The following is a 26,168-nucleotide window of genomic DNA, read 5'->3' on the forward strand; positions in this document are numbered from 1 at the left end:
GCTTGATGACTACTCTTGAGGCTCCCGGACTGCCCAGCTGCCCAGCCCTACAGCCCTAAAGCCTGGACTTATTCCAGGTCTCAGACATCCCAGAGCCTTCATGCCAGATGCAGGCCGGATCCCAGCGCCAAACTCAGCACATCAGTGGGGACAATTCTGGTGGTTTTCCTAGGACTAGTCTCAAGATACATTACATTGAATTCATTTGAATTAATTCTATTTAACTCAAACCTTTGTCATTATCACGTAAATCGTATCTATACCTATCTCTACATAACTATACATATTATATATATGCATATATACATACACCTTTCTTATGTATGTGGCTGGCTATTTCAGCTCCTCCTATTCAGTGAATGAATACATTTGGTTTACTCTTCCAGTACAATTTAAAAGCAACATTTTTGCTGGAATGTGGTGTGCATGAGTGCTTTAGATCTATTATATATATATTTGGCTTTGGAGAAGCAACAGAAGTGAAGGAACAAAAATTAACATGTGTTTTTAGACATATAAGTAGCATACCAAGTCATTGCCAAAGAAATGACATTCCATCGACAATATAGTCTTTAACATGAGGGACAGTTTATCACCAAGTAATATACGACTTAATGGCTAAATTTTGAATTTTCAAAATATTAAATTGTTTACATTTCCCCATTGGCAGGACATGAGTTAGTTCTCCAACATCTGTCTCGTTAAGAGCTGTTGCCAGAGCCGTGGCTGCCGCGTGCTCAGTGTCTGTTCCTTTTCATGCAATCCTGAGCCTAAAGCCCGAGAGGCCTGCCCTACTGCCCATCCCCACCCTCATTTTTGTGTCTTGAGATGACCAGTGTATGTTCTTTCACCCCTGTTTGGAGAGAGGTCTTTGGAGATTGGTTCTGTACTTAATTTGAGAGGTAAGACGTGCACTCACTGACCTCTCTCTGGGCCTCTTTGTGGTTTAGCTCCTTTGTGTGCATAATAAAAATTGTGTTAATTGAATCTTCCACCAAATGTATTACTTACATTGATTTGATTTTGAGGATATCTGGCTACTAGTAGGAAACTAATGCCACTGCAAGTATAAGGAGAACAAATGTCTAGGAGATCATACTGGCAATTCTTTTCTTACATGTTAGCATCCTCTGAGTGGACCAGTATATGTAAACCAAGGAACAAATGTAAAGAATGAAAACATTAAAGAAGATCATCTCAGTATGCAAAAGAATGGGTCAGAATTGAGATCTGCAATTCTATCAGGCTTTCTGTATCTTGGAATTTAGTAAAAACAAGGAAATTGTCTCAATTCAAAGTCTTTTCTTTTACCTAATATGTTCTGAGAGAATGAGTTGGATGATTTCTGAGTAACTCTCATAGCTCATAAGCAGCTCTCTCTGTCAAAATGTTCTTCTTTTAAACAAAACAACAAAGCAAAAACCACCTTCTTGAGGGGGAAAAAGCATTTTGGTTGGCCCAAGCAAAAATTTGGCACTTCACCCTGAAATACTGGTCTTCCTTCCTCTCAGCCATCCTTCATCCTTCATCCTCCAGCATCTTGACTTATGCCGGCTGGGATAAGAAGCCAGTCTTCTTAGTGGGGACAGTCAGTATTTGTCCTGAGTAACTGAGTTCATCCTGCCAATGAGGTGACAGACTCTATTTGTACTTGGGGTGAGAGAACAGGGGAGAGATCAAGGAGTAGTGTAGGCAGGCCTTGTGTTACAGAATCTCTCCTGCTTAGTATATTGTCTATCAAGTGACAGCTGAGCACATTTATAGGGATGATGCCTATAGTCCCTCGATGATATATAAATGCAGAGTTACAACAGGCCGTTATTCCTAAATTCAGGTGGTGCTGTTTCATATAGAAACTGAGTTGGCATCATCTTGCTTTTGCCCACACTGAGGAGATTCCGGAGATGTGGGACTTTTAGGGCTGAAACCGGGCTCGTCCCGGGTAAATGGGGACAGTTGGTCATACTAGTCAGAGTTCTTAAAATAAATTGAGAAATATCTTCTCAAGGAACATACTGAAGCCCAAACAATCAGAAATTAGTGAGTGAAATCACCACTATGTTTAAAAAAAAAAAAAAAGGCAAAATCTGATTTGTTACTGGTTACTTTTGACAGTAAGTCATTTTGTTTTGGGGGTAAAAATGGTGTTTTGCAGAAGGTAGGAAGTATATATCAGCCTTTGGAGTCTGTGTAGTACCACCAGAGATAACAAAAAGTTTTCACAAGATACTCACCCATTTGTGAAAGAAGACTGAGCTCAAATTTACCTGCAGAACAAAACCATTCAGATGGAGTGAAGTAATTTTATGAGGAAAAATAATGTTCTGTGGTTGCCTTTGGGTTAAAAATGTTTATGATATTTAAATTTGGAAAACAAAAACGTTCCCATTTATTACAATAATCCTATTCTTCCTTTTTCTTCCTTCTTTCCCTCCCTCCCTCCTTCCTTCCTTTCTTCCCTCCTTCCCTCCTTCTTCTCCTTCCTCTCCTCTCTCTCTCTCTCTCTCTCTCTCTCTCCCCCCTCAACCTTATAGGCTGACTGACTTTTTGTCAAAACGTTGTATGACTTGAGCACATTCAAATCTAGCAAGATCTTTGCCAGGACAGCCATGGAATCCTCACCTGTGCAAATAGACAGACTGTTTTTTTCAGCCTTTTTGAGGTTTGAAAGGGGCAGGTTTATGCTACTAGCTCACTGCCATCTGTGGAGGGTGTTGATTCAGAGACGTAATTTATATTGACGATATGATTTCCTTTGACTTCTGCCTGTGCCTTGATGGTTGTGTTTCACCTGTTGACATGAACTTGGCTGAAATGAATGCTCCGTTGGCCATGGGCGAATTAGTTGCATGTGTGATAGCACCTTTCTGCTGTGTTCTTATTATTTTCAAATTTGTGTAATGGGATCAGTATGTTATTCCTTTAGAATTAGATATCCCGTTTCTAGGGCTTTCATTTACATAATTCCTTTCTCCTACAGACCTCTGAATAAACTTTATAGTTTTATTCAAAGATGGATTACACTTGCCACCATCACATATGTCAGAAAGCATGCTTGTTATTTTTGCAAGTAGGCAAGTTGAATTAAATCAATTCTCTGTGGACTAATTGGATCTGCTTCTTAAATGTGAGAGTCTGTGACTATATTGTGTTCTCATTTTACATTGTTCTTTGTAGCCCGTACAACTATATTATGGCCCCTAAATTGACCGGGATATTTGGTATTTGCCACATATTATATTTCATATTGTATGGCCACAAAAATTGAAGGTTGATGGACACGTAAACCTCAACTCCATCTACTCCATCTCCCCTTTTTGCAAACCTGTTAAACTCTTCTTGAGGATAAGGATCATGTCTCAAAGCTTGTGTCCCCCACAATTCCTAACACTGTGTCTGGCTCAGTACGCAATGGAGACTTTTGCTGATGAATTTACCCTCAATTATAATCAAATCATGGGGGTTATCTTGATTGCTGTCAGAGCTAGAAACATTTAAATTAACTGGTAGGTAAGCTTAAAGTACTAGTCTAAATATAGAAAAGGACGTTTTTAAAGGAAGTAGTTAATATTTTTCTTCCTAAGTTTGCCTTTGGTGGTGCATTATTGTGTCTTGAGACCAAATTTTTCAGAAATATCCCATATGTAAATGAAGCAACCTAGAACATTAAAAAAAAAAATGAGGCTGTTTTAAACTTCTAAGACTTACTTTGATTTTCATTAGCAAAGTTTTAGGATACAACAAACAAAAATGTTGAAGACAATATGTAACAAAAGACTAAGGCAGGCGCATTAGCGTCCTATGCTGTCACAGCTCTAACAGCTTGTCTTCATGATGGACTTCATTTCTTTTTTTAAGATTTTTTTTTTTATTTATTTGAGAGAGAATGAGAGAGAGGGAGCATGAGCAGGGTGAGGGGCAGAGGGAGAAGCAGACTCCCCACTGAGCAGGGAGCCTGATGCGGGGCTCAATCCCAATCCGGGGACTCCTGGATCGTGACCTGAGCCAAAGACAGATGCCTAACCTCCTGAGCCATCCAGGCGCCCCTGCTTGGCTTCATTTCTGATTGTTATATGAAACTCAACATTTTTGGACACTATATGTTTATCAAAACATATAAACATAGATACACATACCTGTTTATCTTTTCCATATATCCTTTATATTTTTATATTTATTTCCCTTCTACTCCCGTCTACTTCTTTCCCTTATATATATTTTTGTTATATTTTGCATTTATATTTCAGAGTTTGATTTATAATTTTGTAAGATGGTGAGAATAACTTTTTCCTTACTATAAAATTTTCGTGTTCACAAGATCAGTCTTTTGTAAGATTTTTGAGGAAAAAAATCTAAATAATTAGTCATTATGCAGGGAAAGGAATCCTTTCCCTTTAGATAATTTAAATAATAACACTTTCACTTAACCAGCATTCCTTTCTCTCAAGGAGTACAAAGAACGCCCTTTACAATGCACAGATCTCACATTGTTCTCAGAATTCTTATCAGCAAATACATTTTCAGCGGCTTTCTAACTTTCTCCATGTGTATCAGAAAAGTGCTGCTGTCCGAAAGGACACTCAACTGCCATTTTTAGAGCTGAGGCTCGTAGACTGGGTTGTGCCTCGTCGTTTTTAAGAGCCAGCTTTTAACAAGATGATAGTGCTTCATCTGCAAGTGACTTTGAGTTTTTGATTGATTGGTGTAGTGTTTTACTTCCGTCTGAGCCAGAAGTTTCTCCGTCACTAGCATAGAGCCGTTGGAATATGGCGTGATGGTGAGAAAGACAGAGACAGCAGAATACGTTCATTCCTAAGTAACCAAAAGCCCCACCGACAGGGTCGTAGATGATAAAGGTATTTCGTAAGTCCCTTAACAAGAATTCAGAGGCAGGGCCGTCTCGTGGTTGGGTAAGACGGGGCTCCACAAGGTCTTCCGCGGCTCAGGTTCCTCTCGTGTCCTGCCGTCCTCAGCCAGCTCCTCACGTGCTACCGCGGGGCTGCAGTAGCCCGCGCATCATGGCCATACGTGGTCGGCTGCAACAGGCAGGAGGAGCCTTTCCCAGAATCCCCCTATCGACGTGCTGCTCAGGAAGCACTGTCGTGTGACAGGCCCCGATCTAAACCCGTCCCTGGAAAGGAAATGGAATTGCCATCTTTGGCTTAGCCCAGCGCTTCCCAAATGTGTGTCCATGTTAGAGTCGCCTCCGAGCCTTTAAAAATGCCAGAGCTCAGGCCACACCCCCGAGCAATGAAATCACACTCTCTGGGGGCTGGGTCCCGGGCATCAAGATTGTTGGAAGCTCCCAGGTGATTCCATGGGCAGGCAGCTTAGCCTCATCAAGATTCTCTCTGGTGGCTGGGCTTGGTAGCCTCCTCTTCCGCTGTGCTTGACCGGGAGGCAGGGGTTTGACGGGGAGGAGGCCCCAACACAAGGAGGTCACTACGACACTGGGCCTGAAGTAAGCATGCTGTATTTTGAGTTTTGCCCTCTCTACCCGATGATGTAACCTTGGCCGTATTTTAAAGCTGATAGTGCTTCATTTGCAAGTGAGAATATGCATGTCAAATTTGCAGCACTGCTTAACAATTAAATGGAAAAAAAAAATCCTTAGAAGTTCCTAGCACTTTACCAGCCAACGGGAAATAGACATTCTGTTAACAATACACAATAGTGCCTTGGTAGGAGGAAATCATAGGAAGAGGAGGAGAAATAGAAGTTATCGTTGCTAGGTTGTTGTGTTTATTCGTAGTAGTACCGTTATTATTTGAGAGGATGGTGGATCAGATTAGAAGTTCTCACTTCTGGTTGCCTGTTAGAAGCACCTGGGGAGCTTTAATAAAGGCCCTCTCCTGGCCACATCCAGGCCAGCTAAGTCAGGCTCTCTGGGAATGGAGCCCAGGCATCAGTGTTTTTAAAAAGATTCCCTGGGTGATTCAGGTGTGCAGGCAGCCACAATCCATAGGCTAGAGACTGGGAGAGTCTGAGGGAGAAAGGTAGTTAGGTCAGTTTGCCTCATTATTCCAGATGACCAGTCCGAGACACCAGTGTAGCCCCAGGGAAACAAGGTTTTCCAGCTAGTCTGGATGATTCTTTGCTTGCTTAATGCCAGACAAGCTCTTCTGTCACCTCTATGCAAGTGATAGGACTTTTTCTAGCCATTTAACTTACAGACATTATTCTGTAGGCCTCGGGAGTGGATTAAAAAGGGACTGAGTGCCTTCTTGTTTCTATTTAAAGTTTGTATACAACAGTTTAATATAAGAATTATATTCTATTTATATTCTAATTATATTCTATTGTGCTTATTTTTAGTTTTCTATATGTGAATTGTGCAATCATTTTCCTAGTTTATAGAAAGTATGTTTTCCATTAGCTATAATGCAAAACCAATTATGGATGTGTTATGTAGAAACCTGCTTTAAATATTCTCCTAGCTTTCTGTAGGCTTCCCGAAGAGTTATAATTTTTAGGTGCATTGTTTACTAGGCCATGAGCATGTTTTGTCATATGTTGAAAGATCACACCAGCTATAAAAATAAGATGGTGAATAAAAAGCCACAAGAGCTATAAACATCTGTAAAAGAAGTTTTCTAGCCAAGGCTGCTTGTTAGAGGGAAACTCGGTGCATTTTGATTGTGTGCAGCTGGTGGCACATGAACTTTCAGAAACGGGGCCATTAAGAGGAGCTGTTAGATATATGGCAGCCGCACTGTGGGCCGTAGATCTGTCCCCTCAGCTGTGTGTAATAGCAGCCCGTGGGGCCCCACTCGCAAACCCCCTCTAAATTCCACCTGCGACTCTGCCGTGAGTTGGATATTTTATGGAATTGGGTAGTCCTCTTTTGGTCGCTAAACCGGTCTTACCAAGAGAATTAGCTGGCTCCTAGTAAAGTGGAAAAATCTGAAAATATCAGCATGGGCTTCACAGTTTCTGCCACCCTGAAGAGCGTGTGTCAAGGCTGACCTCTGGTCCGTGTCAGGGCCACTGCAGGATTCTGCCTGGAGCTCTCATTTATTATTCTTGGAGGATCTCTCATGCGAAATACCACATAAAGTATGATGTTGACCCAATTAAACAGATGATCCCATTATACAAGAGCAGAAGAGACCCCCTGCTCTGGACACATATCTGGGTGAACGGCCTGGGCGTGCTGGGCTCAGGGGGAGAGGGGCTGGGTGTTGGGAATCTACTCACCAGAATGCTTTTTTGTGGCTGGCAATGGGACCAGTCACTGGAGCACTGGGTCTTCTCTGAGCAGGCTTTCCTGAGGCAGCATTTCTGACTTCTGAGATGATTAAATGTTTATGGGATCCATCTTCGTGATACCAGAAACAGTTTCCCTAAAAAAAAAAAAAAAAAAAAAAAAAAAAAAGACAAGATCTTTGAAACAGAAGGAGAATGGTGATGTTTTAAGTTTTAGAATAAAATGAAAGCCATTTTTTATAAAATTTCCTTTAACTTTTTATAAGGAAAATTTTAAACCCACAGAAACAGAGGGAATAGGGGAATGAATCTCCATGGAACCTCACTCAGATTCAACAAATATTAATTTTTTTTCCATTTATAACCTCCCCGCAACCCCAACCATAAAATTCAGAATTTTTATATGTAATATTAAAATGATATTTAATTCAAGGTTTAGATGTAATTCTGTTGGTAGTTACCTTTTATGTAAGGTGTATGATATAATTTGTTCACTTAGATGATGATATGACTGAATCATAGGCATTTGTGATCAGACATTTTTGTTCTAGACCCGTGCTAGCCAAAGTGTGGCTTGAAGACCAGTACCAGCCCACAAACTCTTTGTTTCTGGTCCGTGATGAGATAGGTACAGAAATTGTGAGGAACTATTTAGGACTTATGTAACATTTTGGCATTGTTGCACCTCTAAGTGCATGATCATTTTTTTAGTAATTCATTTTCATCCTACTTTGAGAAAGTATCAATCAGCAACACACTGAGAAAAACACAATCTTTCACTGCAGATAATTCAGGAAGTACTCTTCTGTATGGCACTTATGTGATTTTTGCCCCCAGGGGACGTTTGGCAATGTCTGGAGCTATTTTGAGTTGGCACAATTGGGGAATAAACTTGGAAGGGAGAGGTATGTGCTACTGACATCTAGTGGGTACACAGGACGGCTCCCTAAAACAAAGCATTATCTGACCCTACGTATCAGTGATACTGAGGTTGAGAAACCATGCTCTAGACCACAGTGGAGAGCTTAGGCTGTCTGTGCCTTGCCTAAGAAAGGTTTGGCAAATGGGTCTTACCAGGGTGCAGGCTGACAAGAGTCTAAGTCTGTTTGTATGTGACCTGCCCTTACACAAGAGTCTCCACATTCTACTTTGGCAATTAGCGAGACCTCTTGCAGATGGAAGAGTTTGATGGTTAAATGACTTTGCCCCAAATGATATAAAAATATGATGCTTTAATATTTAGTCACAGGTTGCCTGTTTCGTCTCTGCCAGAGTTTATAATGTGCCCAACAGGAGAAAGTCAGCCATTGCTGCAACAGCTGAGAAAATAGGGAATGAGAAATTTATAAAATTTGTGTTTATTTAGAAATTTCATATTTAAGAAAGTTACACCAACTCCCTGCTTAATGAGGTTTTTAATATTTTCTTTTAAATTTAGAAATAGGAAATCATCTGACAAAAGTCATCATTTTTCTGAACTCTAATAGAGGAACTATTAATAGCTAGAAATATTTAGTCTAGAAAAGATCAAATGAAATTAATTTGGAATAAAAGATAACTTATATCCTAGCATACTTGTGTGTGTGTGTGTGTGTGTGTGTGTGAGAGAGAGAGAGAGAGAGAGAGAGAGCAAGAGAGAGAGATAAAAAGACTTACTTCCACATCTGATTCCTCTTCAGTGAGTTTCTTCTCTCAAATTCTATTTGATGTCCAAGTTGCTCACATGGAAGTTATTTCATTAACAGCATGGACACTCTGGCCTTGGTATAGCTTTGAGCAAGACAAATAGGGGAAAGGTTTGTCCATCAAGTATATCATATACTATATAACAACCAAGAAGCCAGTGTTTTGCTTATAGGTTGAACCCTGTCATAAGCCAACTGTGTTTATATGTGTTCAGAATACCACAGGCTCTGCCAGTCCTCACCATCCTCACTAGTATGCCTGTTTTAATTGCTTACTAATTTTTCTCAATTTTATTAGAGTCAAGCTACCACTGTCACAAAAGAACATTTATTAACCATCATTCTATGACTTCCTTACACCATTTACCTTGACCTCTGACTACAAGGGAAAAACCTCACTTGTTATATTTTCTGTTTCTATTTGATTGGTCCTAACATAAAAACAACCAAGGTAATATTCAGAATACCCACCTATGGCATGCAGATAATCTACCCATGATCCATTCTTGTCTTTGGAGTCTGTGTAGTGGAGGGCATGCTTCTTTACCTCCTGGCAAGTAATCCTTAGCTAAACTAAGAGGAAACCGCCAATAAATTTCTATTTTAAAGAACTTCAACATTCACATCCCTCCAAGATTTATTAAAAATGTGACTTTGTTTCTAAAATGATTTTGAGATTTATTAATTCAGTTCTTGTTGGGAAAAAATATAACATTTGGAGTTTTTTTTTTATATAGATGGTCATTAGCAATATAAAAATAAGACTTATTATTAGCTACATAACAAGGTATAGGGTGTAGAGCTCTATAACTCCTACCTTCTGAATGAATTCTGCCAAGTGCTGTTTGATTAAAGAGAACTGATTAGACTACTGATTAATTCTGCTTTTGACAGATTACATAGTTTAACTGACAAATAGATTGCCTCCATTTAGTAATGATTCCCCAGTTATGATGACAAAGGACAGGCTATTTGTCACTTAAACTGTGTAATCATTCAGAAACAGAACTAATCAAGGACCTAATCATTTTGTCTCCGGTTAAATCCAGCTAATGAGTTAAAATGTGTAATTTATACTACATATTCCCCTCGGAAACAGTGCTACAATTTCCATGATATTTTATTGAATCGGATTTTGTGCCCATATTAAAGATTTTTGTAATGGAGGAAGAGTTGGTGGAAGAGAAGTAGTAGAGTTATGAGATGATTAACGTTAAAATGATGCTACTGTATGAGTTCTTCGTGGGGGAGGAGCAATGAGGCCTTTGGAAGTCCAGCGGTATCCAAACTTGCTTAAACACGTCAGCCACACCAGCCTGCAGGTGTTCTCCGGTGTGTACTTGGGAAGGTAGCAGATAGCTCAGCCTCACCTCTGCTGCCTAACCTGACAATAAGAACTCAGAGATTTCCTAAGCTTTCTGTATCACATGGTCTCTTGCTGTATCAACCACTGTGTAGTTGCCTAACCACTGTCATCCTCAGTGAACCTTATGGTGAGAGCAGGCAGCGAAGATTAGAAATTGAAGTTCTCCTTCCTTGCACAGAAGTGTGGATTCTTCTGGACTCGGAAGTTAGGGCTAGGAATACTTAGGAATGCTCTAGAGGTGACATAGATTTTTTTCACAGTTTCCAGAGAAAAAGAGAGGGGAAGCACAGGTGTAGGTGTCTTTGTACCACTCAGCTTACTCTTTGTGCCCAACTACATTTACCACGTGAGAGGTGGTATTTCTTTCATATGGCGGACTAGGAATAATTGAGAAGAAATTAGTAAATAAGGGGGATGAGGGTTTTGTTTCTTTTTTCTGAAAAATAAAATCACTTTTTTTCTTCCTATTTCAGTTCATTTGGTTTTCTAAAATTTGAGATGAGTGACCTGTGATCTTCTGGCTCTGCCTCTGGTATAAAAGCTATTTATTGGAGCAGGAATTCTCTCACACTTGCTTTGGCATCATTCTCTGTAAATTGGAATGTTTTCAGGGGTACCTGGGTGGCTCAGTCGGTTAAGCGTCTGACTCCTGATTTTGCCTCGGGTCCTGATGTCAGGGTTATGGGACTGAGCCCTGCGTCAGGATCCACACTCAGCACAGAGTCTGCTTGGAATTCTGTTCCTCCCTCTCCTTCTGCCCCTCCCCCCACTTGCTTGCAAGCAGTGGCATGCATGCATACTCTCTCTCTAAGTAAATAAAATCTTTAAAAAAAAAAAAAGATGGAATCTTTTCAAGGGTGGGCATTAAAGTTCTTTCCAAGGAGCACTATATGGCATTCTAACCAAATCTGTCAGGAATTATATCCTTCCTTGCAATATCTTCAGGAAAATTGTAGATTGTTTAAGACTTAGGGTTAAAAGAGATGGACAGACTTATGAAAGGCAAACATGGCTTCTTCTTACTATACTTTGCTATGGCCTAAGGTTTTAGAGAACCTTTCTTTCTAGACTGACATAAAAGTGGATTGTAGAGTCCTTTGTGAGCTAATAATCTTAGGACAAAACCCCAGGGAATCCTCAGCTTTAAATGGTTCTTGGTAGAAAAGAGGGAATCTAGGCAGATACAGAACTACTGCATCAAATGGGTCCCTTTTCCAACTGTTTTTCTCAAATTTTTTAAATTGGAGTAACCTTTCTAACATAAATTTCAATCCTAACTTCCCTGCCAACACACACATAGAAACACACGATGGTTGTTGTACTTTTAATGTCTTTTTTTAAATAAAAATAAACATTTTTATTTTATGGCTGTTTTGGAAATGCAGAATTATTACAAAAGTTCAGAGAGTTTCTGTGTACCTCACATCCAGTCTCCCCTATTTTTTTCAGCTATTCTTAATTCTTTTTTTCATTGCCTTTTTTAAAAATTTTTTTATTATATTATGTTAATCACCATACATTACATCATTAGTTTTTGATGTGGTGTTCCATGATTCATTGTTTGCGTATAACACCCAGTGCTCCATGCAGTATGTGCCCTCTTTAATGTCTTTTATAGGAAAAAATGAATAAGTGAAGGTAGTATAATTTCAGTGACATTTGTAAATAAAGTGTGTTGAAGTAATCTCCAATAGTACTTATAAACATTTGAAAAATACCAATATATGACTGGGTGAATGTGTGTGTGTGTGTGTGTGTGTGTGTGTGTGTGTGTGTGTGTGTAAAACATTATTTATTCAATCCAAGCCAATGCATAATACATATTTGGGTTTTTGAAAACTCTTGTGATAACTGCAAAACCCCTGTGCCTTGCCGGAATCTCCATACACTGGCTTGGAACCTTTCTCAGTATCCATGGGGCACTGTAGGATGCTTCCCTAGACAGGACCTGCTAAGAAGAAATTTAAGAATGAATGAGAAGGGTGTTCTTAATCAGTGATGCTCAGACCTTGTTTTTCACTGCCTTTTCCTCCTGGAAACTTCCCATCACTCTCTTAGGATGTCATCCAGATAACTGGTCCTGTCTTAGGTTGTTCCCTGCCAGACACTTACCTGTCATTGCAGCTGCCACAGTGATGTGCATCTTACTTCTTTACAAGATCTGGTTTCGTAGATAAATTGTAGGGAGAAGAGCTTTCCTTTTTTTTCTTTTTGTATACATCGTATTGATATATCTTTATATGTTTTTAAAATACAAGTTTAGGTAAAATGTTTGGATATCGTAAAAGTTCCAGCAACTCCAAGAAATTTCTGATTTAAATACAACTACATTTTCAAGTTTTGTTTGTTTGTTTTTTTTAAAGAACTGGGCAATATTTGAAGAAGTAATAGGCACCAAAGACCATGCAATATGTGAAAAGAGATTGTGTTTAGACTAAATGAACACAGTAAACATATTTTTTGGACTGCCAAGAAAATGCAGTGTTTTTCTGTTAACTTTGAACAGTCATTTAAAATAAAGAGGCCCTATACAAAACACCTATTCACGCTGGATATAATAAAGTAAATAGCAAATATCTGAACTTGTGAATAAAAAAAAGTAACAGTAATCCCCGGGATCCAGCAAAGCAAACTGCAGCCAAATGCCAGAGTTGAGAATGAGAACACTTTCAGGGTGTTTGCCAGTATCTGTAAATTCAAGGTGGTTTTTAATGGTGATGGAAAGGGAGGCAAGCTCTGGGCTTAGGTTATAGGGCAAGATGGAACCACATCCCACCACAATGCGGGGACCCTAGAAAAGCGATACTCAAAATGAAATCAGGAACTGGAAATAATCTACCTTTGGCAAATGGAGGTGCTTGGGACATTTAACTGTCTCAGAGTAATTGCTGGCTAGAGAAAAAGAGTTCTCCCTAGAGTTTGTAACCACAGTCTTTCCCTCAAGTGTGTTTAGAGTTCAGACTTAAAATGCTTCCCTGACCAGAAAACCCTAAGGCAAGAAATAAACTTAAAATGGTCTTTGATTGATAGCATCCCAGAATGCCTGGCAGAAGCAAACACAAATGCTGTCTGGAGGGACTGACCCTCAACCTAGGGGTCACAGAATTTTAACAGATAAAGACCACCAAACATGAGCCCATGATTCCAAATTCCAGAAACATCCAAGGAAACAAGAGCCATGAGCAGGAGACAGGAGAAACCACAAATAGCAGAATTAGTTTTCCAAAAACTTAATGATTTATCAGATGAGGTAAATTATACAAATGTCTAGAATATTTTTTAAATAGACATAAGCAACATGAGTAAAAAATAAGATTTTATCAAAAATTAAGCATAATTGAAAAGAACCAAATAACTTACAAAAATTTAAAATATAATGGAAATTAAAGTGATCCTATTAACAAGTTATTCCTACTGGAAGATAATTGATCAACTGAGTCTAAAGAAATTACATATGGTGCAATACAAGGAGATGGAAATGGTTAAGAGATGTGAAAAATAGAGTTTGTTATACATCTAATTGGATTTGTAGACTTTCACTTAATAACAAATGAGAAACAAAGTCATTTTCAAACAAATAAAAACAGAATTTACCATCATCAGATCCTCTGAAGGTCAGATAAGAAAGCATGAAAAGTAAAGAGATTGTTAAGTGTGTATAAAACTGAACTGCACTGTTGTATAAAGTAATAATGATTCCATATCGGGCATTAAAAATCAGTAAAATACTGTTACACATAACGTGTAAGACGGGAACATTCTTCAGGACTTGTTATTCAGTAGGAGGGAAAACATACAGATACATTTTAGATTGTGTTAAATGTACATGGTAGAATTGTTAAGGATAACCACTAAGAGAAATAGTGTTCATAACTTCTATGATAATATGGGGGGGAAATCATCAATCCAAAACATACAAGAAAATATAGGGGAAAAAAACCTGAGAAGATAAGCAAGATAAAAGCAATGCACAAAATAAAATGTTAGAAATATATTCAAGTATATTTTTAATAACAAATATTAATAGATAAATATACCTAATGTATTTATTATAACAGTAATTATATTATAAATGAAATGAATAATAATGAATATTAAGAGGCAAAACTTGCTACCTTAAAAAAAATGATATAAGCATAGGTTAAAAAAATCCAGTTGGATACTGTTTATGGAGACACTTCTCATACCTAAGGATATAGACTGTTTGACAGTTAAAAGATGAATATACCAGGCAAACACTAATTTTACTTTATTTTTTTGCCTCTTTCTTTTAAACTAAGGTATAATTGATGTATAACATTATATACATTCAGAGGATGCAAGGTATTGATTTGATACATTTATATATTGCAATACGATTACCACCATAGTGTTAGCTAAACCTCCATCATGTCTCGTAATTACCTTTGTGTGTGTGCGTGTGTACAGAGATGGTGAGAACATTTAGGTTCTAGTCTCTTGGCAACTTTAAAATACATCCTATGGTATTGTTCACTATAAATCACAATTCTGTGCATTAGGTCTCCAGAACTTCTAACTGCAAATTTGTACCCTTTGACCAACATCTCCCCAATTTCCCTACCGCCCATCAAATACTAATTTTAAAAAGCTTTTACAGGTATATTAAGACCAAATTAATTTTAAAGTAAAAAGAATTATTACAGATAAAGAAGATTACTTCAAAATGATAAAAGATCCTATTTTCTAGGAACATAAGAGTTTTAAACTTATATATACTCATCATGTTCCTCATGAGTCTCAAAATTTGCAAAATACAGTGATAGAATTATAAGAATATACTGGAATGTTGGAGTGTAAAATGGTTTATCCACTCTGTAGAGTTTGGCCATTCCTAGAAAAGTTGAAGGTGCAATCCCACTTCTAGCTAAAATACCACAGGGGATTACATTTCTGCATTCAAGTATACATGTACAAAAAAAATCCAGAGCAATGTTATTTCTAAGAGTGAAAAATTGGAAAAACATGAACTACTCATCACTCGACAATGTATATAAGCAAATTGGGGTATAGCCATTGAATGTAATATGGTATTAAAAATGAATGATTAGGAACAACATGTGTTCACAAAATGAAATTGGGGACTAGAAGCTCATAAAGATAATGTTGAACAAAAATAAGTCAATTTCAAAAGAACTCACAGAGTTTACATATAGTATGTATGTAAATAGTATCTATTTAAATAAGTTTAAAAGGCAAAATAATACTATGTCTTACTTAGAGATCCTTCTATACATGTGCAGTAAAAAATGTAGAGAAAAGCAAGGGAATGTTAAGCAACATGTCCAGCACAGTGGTCACCTCTGAGGACATGGACCAGTGCTGCAGTCAAGTAGTGGGGGTACAGGTGCGTTGAGAGGCATGTACTGGTAATGTTTGATTCCTTAAGAGCTAGCTGGTAGACACACACATGTTGGTTTGGTTTTGTAGGTCTGAAAATGTTTATAATACTCTTTTAAATACTAAGGAGAAAATATGCATGGAACTTGTCCACATAACAGGAAATTAAATACACACACACTACCTCAATTTAAAAAAAAAAAAACTATAACATTTTTGAAGATGTATTTGGGAAAAAATCTCATTGCAAGTCTACTTTAAACAAATCTTATTATTTTCCTCAAATATTTTTATTTATGCACTGTTTCATAATGACCAGCTGTTTTTATTTTATTTTTTTTCACGAGCTGTTTTAATGGAACAATGTTAATTTATTTTGCAGTTCTCTCCAAGTGAAAAGAATGGTGATATAAGTACCTGGTATCAAAGGTGGCTAAGGAATGTGGACATTTTTTTCTTTTCCTGTGGAGATGTTATTTTTCCTTATGAGTCTGTGACAAACAATTAAAAATGCCTCATTTAAAAAAGTAACAGATTTTATAAAAGAATATTCTACCTAGGAAAGAAAGATTGAGCAATAGAAATGAAAATACTTAAATCACAGTTGAGCTATAGTTTTTTAAACTCACCCCCAAAATCTGATGACAATTTTTTTCTGAAGTTTTCATTCCCAGGAATTCCTCTGAGATAGTAAACAATTTGCACCATCTAGATCAGGGGTCCCAAACTCTCTTGGTCCATGATGCCCTTAGTATCTCAGTAAATTTTTGCAACCCGCCAAGACCAAAAGAAAACCTAAGGGTTCAGTTCTTTTAGTAGTTAGATCATGTCTATCATTCAGAACCCAGCCTTGCAAAGGTATGACATAATTAAAAGAACTGTTGTACAATCTAATGTTGGAACTGAACTGCCATGAGCCAAGTAGTTCAATTTGTCCAGCAGATGTTGAGTAGTGCTATTTCTCCTGAACATTTAAAATAACTCATGGCACCTCTCTGGATTTGCTGCGGCACCCTACAGAACTAGATAAAATACCACCCCCCCCCCCATACACCTTAGTAAGGAGGGCTCTAAGTTCACTCAAATTCATGGCACTCTCTTTCCATTGACTGCAGGAGAAGCCATACAAGTGCTCAGAGTGCAGCAAAGCCTTCAGCCAGAAGCGAGGCCTGGATGAGCACAAGAGGACGCACACTGGAGAAAAGCCTTTTCAGTGTGATGTGAGTTTGGTTTCTCTTTTCTTTCCCCAGTGTCCTCCAGTAACAGACATGCTGGAAGTGTGTGTGTGTGTCTGTGTCTGTGCATCTATGTGTGTATGTATGAGTGTGTGTTTGCGTTTTGCAGTGCTGGTCTTTCTATTAATGTCTTGTGCTGCTTGTATCTTGTGATTGAATAATCCATGTAACCACTTTGTAGTAATTTGGTTCATCCTAGTTTGCTGGCAGCAAATAAACTCTGATTTTCTTCAAGGCACGCTTGTACCCTTTTTTAATGCAATTGAGTTCTTTCAAGGTATAGGTGCATGATGATTCAAGGCAGCTTTCATGTGTCTACCCATATCTTTGACAGGTTAATGACACTTAAACCAGAGATTTAACTGGTCGTAGATATTATTTATTTTGTTACAGCCTAACCATGAATTTCTAAAACAGGAACAAACTCCTTTGTTTAAATAATATTGCTAATTGTTTAGATTTTCTGCTTATGACATTTGAATTGAAATGAAATTATCAACATAGTTGTTTACACTATTTATGAAAGGAAAAATACTACCACTGTCAGTAAAATTAATCTGAGCATTAATCAATTAAGGAAAAAAACTGGTTTCTTGATGCACAGTCTCAGGATTCTGTGCAAGATTGACAGTCGACAGAAGATTGACACAGGCTTTAGGGAAAACACTTGGATGCTTATTTCTAACATAAGAATAGCAAGAAGAGTATTAATGTAGCTCAGTAGAAGAAGAAGAAGCATTAAAGTTGTAGTGTGTGAAATTGCACAGTGGAGAATTCTCTTTAAATGTGGAGGGAAACTCGAGGACTTCGTCCCATTGGCATATCCCAACGGATAAAGTATGGGGTAAGCAGTCCACATGAAAGGAACCTCACAAACACAAGATGTTTTGCTTGTCCTTCCCTGAAACTTTTGGTGGTAAGGTTAAGGCAACAATGTACTCCCATTGGGCCTACTCATAAAAATACCTATATGAACAGTGAACTTCTTTAAGGCAAGAAGTACTTGTAGAGAAAGAAATCTACACATGTAGAGCTCTATCCTGAAACAGAGGTACAGCCTTAGCTTCATAATTTCATTTGGTTTAATTCATTGGTGCTTAAATTGGAAACATTTTCATATAGGCAAAACCTGTTTAGATTACTTAATTGTACAGCTACACAAACAACTGATGGGGCACAGAAATTAAATATTAACTGTGAAGGACACCTCCCTACTATCACATTCAACTCATCTTTCATTTATGCTAAATATTTTTGTTGACTACTTCCTAAGCTAAACTGGACCATGATGTTATTTAAAAAAAAACTGTAATGTTACAAGCATGATTTTTTTCTATTTACTTCTATCTCATCTATTTCTATCCTATTTTCAAAACTCTCTGATCCTTATCTGTGGCTCAAACCGGTCCATTGAGTAGAGATCCACTGCCTCCGAAACCTCTCTGAAATGCAGCCTGCTCAGTAGAGAGAACTGGTTGTTTTTGTTCCAAAATCTTACCCTTTTATAACCTGCTCATTCTGGAAAGAAGTTATCCTTTCTCATGCATTCCCAGTCTTTCTCCTTCCTAAATAACACTCAAATCTATTACTTCCTCTCGGTTTCTAGTCCCACTAGCAGTGCATAGCCTGCACCCTCCCTGTGTTCTATTACATTCCATCTCCAGTGTATGTGTTCTCCACCCTGCCAAGATAATGGTTTTTATTTTTTAATTGAGATGAAATTCACATAACATAAAATCAGTCATTTTAAAGTGAACAATTCACTGGCATTGAGTACATTAACAACGTTGTACAACTATCACCTCTATCTCGTGCTCAGACATTAATGTCCCAAAATAAAATTCCATACCCATTAAGGAGTTATTCCCTACTCTCCACAGACCCTGACAACTACCAATCTTCTTTCATTTCAATAGATTTACCTATTCTGGATATTTCATGTAAATGAATCATATAGGATGCGACCTTTGTAACTGGCTTCTTTTACTTAGCATAATGTTTTCAGGGTTTATCTACATCATAGCATGTATCAGTACATCATTCCCTTTTATGCTGAATGATATTCCATTGTATGTATATACCACAGTTTGTTTATCTATTCATAATTGATGCACATTTGGGTTGTTTCTCCCTTTTGGCTATTGTGAATTGCTCTGAGACAAACATGTGCATACAGGTATTTAATTACCTGTTTTAAATTCTTTGGGGCATATACCTAGGAGGAGAATTGCTGTGTCATATGTTGATTCTGTTTGATTTTTCAAGGAACTGCTGTATTGCTTTTCATAGTAGCTGCACCATTTTATATTCCCACTAGCAATGCCCAAGAATACAAATTTTTCCACATCTTTGTCAACGCTTGTAATTTTTGTTCTTAAAATTATAGTCACCTTAGGGCATGTGAAGTGATATCTCATTGTGGCTTTGATTTAAAGTTCCCAGAGGATTAATAGTATTGAGCATCTTTCTATCTACTTGTTTGTTGGCATTTGTATCTTCTCTGGAGAAGTATCTATTCAAGTCTTCTTCCCATTTTAAAATTTTGTTGTCTTTTTGTTGTTGAATTTAAGAGTTCTTTGGATATTCTAGATACTAGACATCTTCTTACATTCCATAAGTTATCTTTTCACTTTTTTAGTAATATCCTTTGATGCACAAAACCTTTCAGTGTTGGGGGTGCCTGGCTGGCTCAGTCAGTAGAGCATGCGACTCTTGATCTGGTGGTTATGAGTTTGAGCCCTACTTTGGATGCAGAGATTACTTAAAAAAATAAAATCTTAAAAAAAAAAGTTTCAATGTTGAAGTCCAATTTATCTGGTGTTTTTTTTTTTCTTTCCCTTTTCTCAACATGCTTTTGGTGTCAGATCCAAGAACTGTCAATTTCAAGGTCATGAAGATTTACTCTCCTGTTTTTTTTTAAGAGTTTGATAGTTTTAGCTCTTACATTTAGGTCTTTGATCTGTTTTAATTTCTTGAATATAGTGTGAAGTGTAGGGGTCCATTTTTTTGCATTATTTTTCAGTTTTTCACCATTCAATGTGATGTTAGCTTTGAGTTTTTTATAAATGCCCTTTATTATGTTGAGGAGGCTCCCTTCTATCCTAGTTTTCAGTATTTTTATCAAGACAGGGTGTTGGATTTTGTCAAAGGCTTTCCTTCATCAACTGAGATGATAATTTTTTTTTATCTTTTGTTCTGTTAATGTGATGTATTACATTGTTTGATTTTCTTATGTTGAACTACCATTACAGTCTGGATAAATCTCATTTGGTCATGACTTGTAATCCTTTTAATATGCCTTTGAATTTGGCTAATTAGAGTTTTTGTTTTTTGTTTGAAGATTTTTGCATCTATATTCAAAGGGGATATTGGCCTAGAGTTTTCTTGTAATATTTTTGTCTGGCTCTGGTATTAAGATAATGCTGGCCTCACAGAATAAATTAGGAAGTATTCCCTCTTCTTTGTTTTTTTGGGAGAATTTGAGGGGATTAGTGTTAATTCATCTTTAAATGTTTGGTGGAATTTAAAAGTCTGGTTTCAGACTTTTCTTTGTTGGGAAGTTTTGTGTGTGTGTGTGTGTGTGTGTGTGTGTGTGTGTCTGTTTTGTTTTGTTTTTATACAATCTCTCGTTCCTGGTCTCTGGAGTTTTTCTATTTCTTCTTGAATCAGTTTTAGTTATTTGTGTGCTTTAGGAACTTGTTCATTTCATCTATGTAATCTAATTCATTGGCATACAGTTCATAGTATTCTCTTAAAATCCTTTTAAATTCTCAGGGGTCAGTAGTAACATCCCAGTGTGATTGTCTCAAAGTAAACCTAATCATGTGCTTCTCTGTGATAGTGTCTCACAACCCATAGGGTAAAATCTACCTTCTTACTTGACTGAAAAGTTATTCTGGTTTTTGTCAATTCTTATTATTAAAATCTTAATAATCTCTTATCTGTCAGTACTCTGCATTTTATTTGTACCAACACTGAGTTTCCTAAAGCATTGATGCCGTTCTGCATCTCTGTCCCTTGTTCCGTGTGGCTCCATGCACTAATCCTCTGCCTGGAAAGTCTTCTCTATCTCTTGTTCACACTGCCTGGCATTCTCACACATACACACACACATACACACCCACACACACACACACACACACGGATGATGTTTGAGTTGTGTTTGAGCGAAATTGTGAAGAAAAAACTGATATATGTTTATCTCAGTTCTTTATAATTTTGCTCAAATGCCACTTCACTCATCAACACTAGCCCCTTCAGCGCAGTCATTCCATGCCATGCAGTTCCCCTGGCATGCCATAGCTATTGAGCTTCTAGTATCTTTGCTACTATCCCTATGATGATGACTTCCAAATCTCTCTTTCTGCTGCCTAGATTTCTCTTTTGAACTCTCTGCAGATATTTTGAAGCTGCCTGTAAGACTTCTCTCCTATATTCGAGACTGAAATCAGTATCTCTCCAGCCTTCTCAGTCACTCAGCATGTTCCCTTTACCTATACATCTCTCTGAGGGTTCCACCATCTCCGAATAACCCAAACCAAAGCTCTGAGCCTTGTGCCAGACACTTTTTCTATGACCAATAGCATCATCTAGTTGAGCTTCTATTGTGGGAAAGACACAGTGACCCAGTTTATATATATTCTCTCTGATCTTCACTACACCCCAGAAATACCCAGGTATTATTTCCACCTCTATGAAGCAACTGAGGCTCATGGAAATTGAGTGACTTGCCTCTTCTCTACCGCTTATAACTGGCCAAGTCAGGATTCTAGGGTTCGAACCCAAGTAGCTCTCATTCAGTCCCAGTAATTCCTGACAGTCTTTCCTTCTGTATATTTCTCAAACTTATTATCTTCTCTAAATTTCCACTGCCACCTTTACTCCTCTCTTTTTCTCACTCCTGACCTCCAACCCAGTAGCAAATCTGATTGGCTCTACATTTAAAATAAGTTGAGAATCTGAACACTTTTCACATCTCCCCAGCTACCATCTTAGTCTCCTGCAGTAATGCAGTCATTCTTAATTTATCTGTCTTTGGTCTTTGTTCCTCCCAGTCCTAGGCTTGCCACCCAGAGTTATCTTTCTAGAACCTGAGTCAGATTTTATATATTTTAGGTGTAGATTGTATATGTATTATATTTCACTCATTTGCTGAAACCCTCCAATGACTGTGCATCCCATTTAGAGTGAAAACCAAGGTTTTACCACGGTCTGAAAGTCCATAGAGATCTGTACCCCCACCCTCCTACCCCACCTGCTCTCTCTGACTTCACCACCACCATCCACCTCACTCTGGCTATATCATTTCCTTGATGTTTCTCAGACACACTAAGTATATTCCAGTAAATAGGTCTTTTTGTTTGGGGGCGGGGGGGGGCAGTGCCTGCTTCCCTGGCCTGGGACACCATTCTCAAGTATCTTTATGGCCTTCTCCTGTACTTATTTCAATTCTCTGCTTGAGTTCTTCTCTATCTTATTTCCGTTACTTTCTTAACCCTCACCCCGTATTCTTCTCCTTCTTGCATCCACTTGAAATATTGTTTGTTTGTTTAATTATTTATCATCGATTCTAAGTTCCATGACAACAGAGCTTTTTTTTCTTTATTGTTCATTGCTGTGTCCCCAGGCCTAGAACATCCAAAATAAGAAATATTTAGTGAATATTTTTAAAAGCATGAATTGATGAATCAATAAGTGCTGTCTTAGTTCATATCCAAATCATTTCTGGCTTAGAGTGGAATAATAGTATTGGCTATGCTGACTCCAGTTTCATACTCTTGAGCTTGGTGACTAAATGATATTTTAGTTTTAGTCTCTATTTAGAATCCTTTAATGAATCCCCACCACTTGCAGAAGATACTTCCAGTGTCTTATTATGATTACGAGGATCTCCAGGGCTTGGCTCCAGCCTTCAACTCTAACTTCTTTGTGAAGTTATTTCTCTTATTTATTTATGTCAATTTATTGCTCTAATAATCTATTTCTTCAGCCTTAGTGAACTGTTTTCACCTCCCCACGTGAGCCTTGCTCGTCACACCCCTGTACCTTTGCACGTTCTCTTCCCTCTCCCTGGGATATCATTCCCCACCTTACAACATGACAGCATCCATACACCTGGGAAGACTTGACTGTGCTCTCCTCTGTTGCTTCTCCTAGCGTTATGTTCATGGCATCGAAAATATTTCTCTTTAGGACTGTGGGCTCCACAGGGCAGGACAGAGTGCTCTTTGTTATTCTGTTTCTAACTGAAGTGGCACAAGGCACATTGTATGTGATTGATAAATATTAACTGAAGATGTTTGTATAGAATTTTAATATTATCTCTCAAGGTACTGCAGTAAATGTGTTTTTTCACTTCACTTTAAAACAAAATCGGTTTATTGCTAGCCTAGAAAAATAATAAATATTTTCCTATTCTTTGGCAGGTGAATTAATACTAATTTGGAGTAGGTGGAAGGGTTGGCTAAGAACTTCAGGTGGAAATAAAGAAAAGCATCCCTGTTGCACTATTTGAATTCTTTCTTGCTCTCCCTTAATTTTAAAATGACCATGAATGTCCTTGCATTTTACTGATTTATAGAGAACATCAGTTTGAAGTCTCTTAATGACTACATTTAAGTTCATGAAAACATAGCTTTTAACATGTAGGTAGTCACTTCCACAACTGTGACATCAGCTACCCTCTACTGACATTTAATCCTCTACCTGGCCCTCATTCAAAAATCCGTTGGGATGTTCTCCTCCCAGCTCCTATGTGGAGCTTCTAGGAACTCCTTAATTCAGAGCCATTATCAATGACTTCAGCATCTTGCTCAACTTCCTTTTCATTTCTCCAGCTTGCTGCTGCTATAATTTTCCCATGGTAACCATGTAAATGAACTTGACTTGTAGCCCTCACAACACACTGGTAAACTGAACTGTCTGAGAATCTCCTTTATTTTTTTTCAAAGAGGTTTTTATTCCTTAAAAATGGTATCAGTCAGGCAAATGGAAAAAGTACAGTCAGCTCACACATCTTTGAAGTTTGAGCCTTTAATAATAGTCTGTCCTTGGGGTTGTAAAGACTCTAAACCCAGACTGCATGGGTTTAAATCCTGGAAATCACTTCCTAGTTCTGTGACCTTGTACAACCTGCTTGAGACACTGAAGTGAATGTGTCAGTTTCCTTCTGTAAAATGGGGCTCAGAGTACTAGTATCTACCTAAAAGGGTGAGGTGAGGATTGCACAAGTTAATGTTTATGAATTTCAAAGAATGGTTCCTGGCACATAATGAAAGCTGTTAGCCCTTCAACCTAGTCCCTGTGCCAAGCACTGAAATGAGACAGTGAACAAGGCACTATGTCCCCTGTGCTCACAGAACTCACATTCCTGTGAGGTATAGACGTTGAGCAAATAAACCTATATTGCATTCTATGATGAAGACTGAGAACAATTTTAAAAAGGAGGAGGGAGAGGCATAAAAGAATACTTAAAGAAGAAGTGTCTGAGAAGGTAACTCTAAGTAACCTAAAAGATGAGAAAGAGTCAGCCATGGGGAAGAGAACATTCCAGGCTCAGGGAACAGTATAAATCAAGGCCTGTAGGTGGGAATGAGTCTGGGTATTAGGGGAGGTAAGAAGGCAGGTGGAGCTGGAGCATCGTGAGAAAGAAGGGATGCAAGTGAAGTTGGAGAGCAAATTGATGGGCCTTTAAACCATGGTAAGGAATTTATTCTGAATCTACTTTCAGTGGGAAGCCAGTGAAGAATTTGGTATCTATTCATTACGTGGGGTTTAGAGAAGGAGCCAGGGAAATAGAAAATAGGGGATACATTATAATTCTATGTTATGATAACAAATTTTGATTATACTTATAAAGACAATTTGGAAACTTAGAGTTTCTTTTACTTGAAAATAATCTCTATGGTTACCTTCTTTGATTTCTCTGGAATTATTCTGCAGCCTTTGGTGTACTTATATTGCTCAAAAGACTTCTACCTAGCTATCAAATATCTTATCTACCTTTCTTTAAGTCAACAAATATTTATGGAATGACTACTCTTGCCCTAATGTTTCTTAGACCGGTAAGGAGACAGTCATAAAGAAAATCACCTAATAATTAATTACATTCAGGGTAAGTGTTATAAAGGAAAAGTAAAAGCTACTATGAAAGCAATTAACAGAGGACTTCTGGCAGACAGATCATATAGGCTTCCCCAAGGAGTTAGTAAGAGGAAGCTACATCAAGGGAATTGGGCAAGTACTGAGGCAGATGTAAGGAAAACCTTACATCTTCTGTGGTAATATAATATTTTTAATTATTGGACTGTTAACGTCTGTTGGGCCAGGTGGCAATGTGGCAGAGCTTATATGAAGTAAACATTGGATGCCTTAGTTAAATGAGCGTATATAATAAGAAATAAAGAATTGGAATTGTGGGTAAAAAACTTCCACTTAGGATGCTTAAAGCAGTGTTAACCTTTTACTTCATAAATGGGACTAAATTGAAGGGATCACTGGTGAGACATGTCTTGTGCTATTTATGTCATATGGAGAGATGCCCTCTGGGCCATTAGGCATTTTGTTTAAGAGGTTTAATATAAAATTGTCAATACACTCCATCATGGGAAGAAAGATACTGTTCCCCAGGAGTTGTTTCTCTAGACATGTTTAAATACAGTAGTGGGGGGGAAGGAGGGTGGCTAGGGTGTAAAGGACACACACATTAAATGCAAACAGCTTTTGGGAACTATAATTAATTTTCTTTACCCTTAAGTTGGGATGTTAAATTCCATTTATTTCAAGCAATTTTTGTTCTTATGCCCATCCATATATACTTGATAATAGGACTATGCATAATGTATATTGTATAAATGATAAATTGGCATATCTTCAGGTTTTTCAGTATAATATGATTGGTATCTTTGGGTCTTTTCTAGGTTTGTGACTTGGCTTTTAGCCTAAAGAAAATGCTGATCCGACACAAGATGACTCACAATCCCAATCGTCCACTGGCAGAATGCCAGTTTTGCCATAAGAAGTTTACAAGGAATGACTACCTCAAAGTGCACATGGACAATATCCACGCTGAAGCTGACAGCTAATGGTAGCTGTAAAGGAATTAAACCATTTAGAAGGGCTCCTAATATGAAACCCAGATTTCTCTCACCTGATTAGCATAGCAGAAGCAGCTAAAAGTAATTCACTGGTCTCATAGTTCTTATTTGCCTACCTTTAGAGTTTGTAGATGCTTATGCAAAAAAAAAAAAAAAAAAAGAAAGAAAGAAAGAGAGAAAGAAAGAAAGTCCTACTTCTACCAAAAAAAATGGTGCAAATGGA

At 37.8% G+C, this 26,168-nt stretch overlaps 1 protein-coding gene across 4 annotated transcripts in view; it reads left to right on the top strand.

Moving 5' to 3' along the window:
• Positions 1 to 25,960, top strand: part of PRDM5 (PR/SET domain 5) — a 184,753-nt gene extending 158,793 nt beyond the window's left edge. For 2 of the 4 annotated variants that reach the window (XM_028102296.2, XM_028102297.2), the window contains 2 exons: positions 16,731 to 16,835; positions 25,769 to 25,960. In XM_028102296.2, coding sequence (XP_027958097.1) covers positions 16,731 to 16,835; positions 25,769 to 25,933 — 270 coding nt within the window. In that variant the 3' untranslated portion in view covers positions 25,934 to 25,960. Of the gene's footprint in view, positions 1 to 16,730; positions 16,836 to 25,768 lie in introns of those variants that run through there. The other 2 variants (XM_088019962.1, XM_028102298.2) reach the window with 2 other exon arrangements.
• Positions 25,961 to 26,168: the final 208 nt, after the last annotated feature.

This window comes from Eumetopias jubatus, unplaced genomic scaffold, assembly GCF_037043125.1.
Source record: "Eumetopias jubatus isolate StellerSeaLion01/CBP00866 unplaced genomic scaffold, mEumJub1_p1.0 scaffold_2, whole genome shotgun sequence".
NCBI classification, from domain to species: domain Eukaryota; kingdom Metazoa; phylum Chordata; class Mammalia; order Carnivora; family Otariidae; genus Eumetopias; species Eumetopias jubatus.